The 5009-nt window shown below is 43.6% G+C and overlaps 1 protein-coding gene across 1 annotated transcript; it reads right to left on the reverse strand.

Annotated features, from left to right (window-relative positions):
* Window positions 1–3262: 3262 nt before the first annotated feature.
* On the reverse strand, window positions 3263–4200 carry LOC101654145 (aldose reductase-related protein 2-like). Its single transcript, XM_045298500.1, is given in 2 exon segments — window positions 3263–4074; window positions 4077–4200. Coding segments are annotated over 2 exon segments (936 nt in total).
* Window positions 4201–5009: the final 809 nt, after the last annotated feature.

Genomic DNA, 5009 nt, shown 5'->3' on the forward strand with positions numbered 1-5009 from the left:
ATATCTTTTGATAGCCAGGCACCATCAGCTTGCTTCACCACATTTGCTTATGCACCCATTTTGTCTTCAGCGATCGTGTCAGGTAGGTGAGCATCACAGAATGCTGGCTTGTTAAAACAAAGTGTTCTTGTGTTGAGGGAGTACTTGAGTTGAGGACCAATATCCATCTGAAACTTTAATTCTTAACATATAGATATGAGTATATACTTCTATTCTCTCATTTTATATATTTATATATATATGTGCCTGTATTTAGGCCTCTATGAATTTCTTTTGCTTCCTGGTTCTTTCCTCTATTTCCTTTTTACTTCCCTTTTTTCCCAAGATCATGTTCAGCCTTCATTCGGGTTTAATAATTCCTTGCTAATACATTGCCCTTGATCGAGCCCCACTAGTAGGCATCTTACAACCTTCCTGCCATTGATTTTAGTTCACTTGTTGTTCCCTTGTCCCTGGGTTGGTCCCCCACCTCTTCCTTTCTCTCACCTACCCTTCTTCCCTATCCTCCTGGAACCATTGGTCCTGTTCTTTTCATCTCCGAATTGTTTATCCTGCCTATCTTATCTAACTAGCCATGCAGATAGATTAATAAGTGCAAAAACCAGACAAAGTCCAATAAAATGACAAAAGAAGTGAAAACCAACAAAACAATAACAGCAGAAAGTGACAGCAAAATAACAATAACAAAAAGAAAGCCACTTACAAAAATGGCCTTTACGAGTGTTTTCCAGTCAAGAATCTGATGGGGTGCCACACTCTGTCTCCAAAGTCTATTTTTGGTATTTCCATGGGATTTCATCACTTTGCTCCACTTGCTGCTCTGCTACATGCCCTCAGTGCCTAGCCCCAGCATGATGGGGCCAGACCATGCACTATTCCCACACTGTGTCTCCAGTGCTGTCCCTTGTAGAATCATGGTTCAGTGAGGGACGCCATGTCCCATGGTGGGGCCAGCCCTACAATCCTCCCCGTGTGTTGTCTGCTCTGAGCAGGAACATCATACTTTGGGCTTGGTGGCCCAGGATGTCCTCTCCTCTCTTTCCATCCCTTTGCATTCCCCCATGTGCTGAATTCTACATGCCCCTTTCCCTGAGCTGTAGTCCCAGTGCTGTCCTCTGAAGTGTATTCTTCTGAGGGTGGAGGGGAGAACAAAGTCAGAATTGGGGCCGGCCCACAGACTTCTCTATTGGTTCCCTGGTACATGTTGTATTCACGTCTTGGCCCATCAGGTTGAAGCCTGGTCTTTCTATCCTTCTCCTGTGGAGATATAAACAATACCCTCCCCTTGGGTGGATTAGTGCCCTGCTCCCCTGGTACTGATGTCTTTTTTTCTCTCTTTCTTTCCCCTCTTATTTAATTGGCTGCCGTAGGTTTCCCTGGATTGGGTTTGGCTCCTGCCATAGTTTCTGGACATCACCCCAGGGATGTATGTATATAGTAGCTTTTCCCCTATACCTCGTTGGGGACGAGGACTACCTCAGTGGACTCATGTTGTACTTGTCCTTTTGTGCTTGACTTACTTCACTTAGCATGATTTCCTCCAGTACTTCCCATGCGGCAATGTGCTTCATGTGTTCATCACTGCTCTTTAGCAATGCGTAGTACTCCATTGTATGTATGTACCACAGTTTTTTATCCATTCGTCTGTTGATGGAAATTTGGGTTGTTTCCAACTCCTTGCAATTGTGAACTGTGCCGCTATAAACTTTGGAGCACAGATGTCTGGCCATGGTTTGTTTCTTGCCTCCTTTGGGTATATGCCCAGTGGGGGGATTGCTGGGTAGTATGGTAACTCAATTTCCATCTGTTTTAAATATCACCAGATCATTTTCCATGATGGCTGTACATAGCTACCGGTCCACCAGCAGTGGATGAGGGTTTCTATCTCCCCACAGACACTCTAACATTTATTACTTTATGACTTTTTGAATTAGGCTATCTTTGAGGGTGTTAGGTGGTATTTCATAGTGTTTTAATTTATATTTCTCTTATGGCTAATGATCAGGGACATTTTCTCATATGTTTATTGGCCATTCATATTTCTGCCCCTGTGAAACTTCTGCTCAGGTCCTTTGCCCACCTCCACAGTGGGCAGTTAGTTTTTCTCTTATTGTAAGCTTGCAAACTATTGTAGATTGTAGTAATAAGTATCATTGATAAAGATGTTTACCCAGTTTGTGATCTCTTTTATGTCTCTCTTGGTGAATTCTTTAGATGTACACAGGCAATTTAACGTCAGTATATCCCACTTGTCAATTTGCGAATCCTCTGTATTTGTATCCTTCCCTATTTGGAATAGCCTCTGTATTCCCGTGTCAGGGTTCTCAGGTTTGTCTCAATTCCCTCATTGATGGCCCTAATTGTTTGGGGGTTTACCTCAAGGTCTGTGATACACCTTGAGTTTATTCTTGTGCATGGGGTGAGATAAGGGTCTTGTTTCATTTCTTTGCAGGTAGATATTCATTTTTTCCAGCACCACTTGTTGAAGAGGGCAGCTGCTTCCCATTGGATCTTTTTTTGGTGCCTTATCAAATATCAGTTGTCTGTATGTTGATGTTTATATTTCTGGGTCTTCAGCTCTTTTTCATTGTTCTGAATATCTGTCGTTATACCAGTACCACACTGTTTTGACCACTGTGGCTGTATAATACGTGCTAAAGTCAGGTAAAGCAAGCTCTCCCACTTTGTCCTTCTTCTTGAGGAATTCTCTGCTAATTCTGGGCTTCTTCACTCTCCATATGAAGTTGGTAATCAGTTTTTCCAGTTCTTTGAAGGATGATGGTATTCATATCGGGATAGCGTTAAACTTACATAGTACCTTGGGCAACACTGACATCTTTACTATATTGAGTCGTCCAATCCACAAGCATGGAATATTCTTCAATTTGTTGAGGTCACTCTTGGTTTCTTTTAATAGTGTTGTGTAGTTTTCCTCATACAGAGCTTTCAGTTTCTTAGTTAGATATTTCTCTACATATTTCAGTTTGTGCTTGGTTATTGTAAAGGGTACTACTTTTTTAATGGCCTCTTCTGTGATCTTGTCTGAAGTGTATAGCAGTCCAAAAGACTTTTGTTTGTTGATCTTGTATTCTGCCACTCTGTCATTATCCTCTCTCGCTTCCAGCTCTCTACTTGTGGAGTTTCAGGGATTTATTTATTTATTTGTTTATTTATTTATTTATTTCCAAGAGCACAGTGGTTTAATCAGGAATGCAGCTCGGGGGAATACTGGAGAATCTTGCAGGAACGTGAAGGGCCTTCATCAGTATTCCTCATGAAAAGGGTATTCCTCCAAAAGGACAGTTTCCTTCAGGAGGCAGGCTCTCCAGTTGCCGTTGAAGCTGAGTATGGTCGCCATCTCCTCATCGCTCAAATGGAAGTCAAAGACCTGGAAGTTCTCAACAATGCATTTGGGGGTTGCAGACTTGGGGATCACGACCACATTCCTCTGGATATGGATGCGGATCAGAACCTGGGCAGGAGTCTTGTTATGCTTTGCGGCAATCTCCTTAATCTTGGGGTGTTCCAGCAGTGAAGGGTCCTCTGGTTGGACCCACGGTCTGTCTGGAGAGCCCAGGGGGCTGTAGGCAATGACTATGATGCCCTTGGACTGGCAGTACTGGATCAGCTTCTCCTGCATGAGGTATGGGTGACACTCCACCTGGTTCGTCACTGGCTTGTGTTTCAGTCCGGGTTTGTTCAAGAGCCTCTCAATCTGGGAGTGGTTGAAATTGGAGATGCCAATGGCTTTCACCAGCCCCTCGTCCACCAGCTCCTCCATGGCCTCCCAGGCATCCATGAACGTTGCCTTGTTACAGAGCAGGTTGCCTGCTTCGTCTTTAGGGAGGATCTCCTTCCCAGGCTTCAGGCCCTGAGGCCAGTGTATTAGGTAGATGTCCAGGTAGTCCAGTTTCAGATCATTAAGGATCTTCCGGCAGGCTTCCTTCACCAGGGGCCTCTCGAAGAAGGTGGACCACAGCTTGCTGACGATGAAGAGGTCCTTGCGCTTCACCACCTTCTCCTTGAGCTTCTCCTGGATGGCTGCGCCCACCTTGCTCTTGTTCCCGTACATGGGAAGCAGTACCCCGCTTCAATGACTGCCTTCACGGCCTCCTCGACTTGGCCTGGGGCAGACTTCCAGGTGCCCAGGCCCACGATGGGCATCTTGGCTTTGGTTAGGAGCTCCACGAAGGTGGCCATGGTCAGTGCAGGGTGGCAGAGAGCTGGAGTTTCAGGGATTTATAAAATCATATTGTCTGTGAATAATAATAGTTTGGCCTCTTCCTTCCCCAGACAAATACTTTTGATGTCTTTTCTTTGTCTTATGTTGTTAGCTAGGACCTTCAATATGATGTTAAATAGGAGTGGGGAAAAGGGGAATCCTTGTCTGGTCCCCCTTTTCAGTGGGATTGTGTTCATCTTTTCTCCATTGACTACCACGTTGACTATTGGTTTTTCATATATACCTTGTATGGTCTTGAGGAATTTTTCTTCCATTCCTATTTTCTTGGGTGTTGGATGTTGTCAAATGCTGTTTCCACATCTATCGTTATTATCATGTGGTTCTTATTTTTCAATTCAATGTGGCAAATAATAGTAATGGTCTTTCATATGTTGAACCATCCCTGTATCCCTGGTATTCTATTGGCTAGTATTTTGTTAAGGATTTTTGCATCAATATTCATTAGGGATATTGGTCTGTAGTTCTCAATTCTTGTGGGATCCTTGCCCGCTTTAGTTATCAGAGTCATAGTAGCATCTAGAGTTTGGCAGTTTTCTGTCTTTTTCTATGTTCTGAAAGTGTTTGTGTAGGATTGGTGTCAGTTCTTCCCTGAATGCTTGGTAGAATTCTCCTGTGAAGCCATTTGTCCTGGAGGATTTTTTGCTGGTAATACTTTGATAAACTTGGTCCATTGCTATGTTTCTGTTGAGGATCTTGATTGGGATAGTCTAGGGAGGGATTGTTTTTTTCAAATATTTGTCCATGTCTTCCAAGTTGAATTTTTTAG

The sequence above is a fragment of the Echinops telfairi genome, unplaced genomic scaffold (genome assembly GCF_000313985.2).
Source record: "Echinops telfairi isolate 266 unplaced genomic scaffold, ASM31398v2 ScPeMD7_7425;HRSCAF=8463, whole genome shotgun sequence".
NCBI lineage: Eukaryota > Metazoa > Chordata > Mammalia > Afrosoricida > Tenrecidae > Echinops > Echinops telfairi.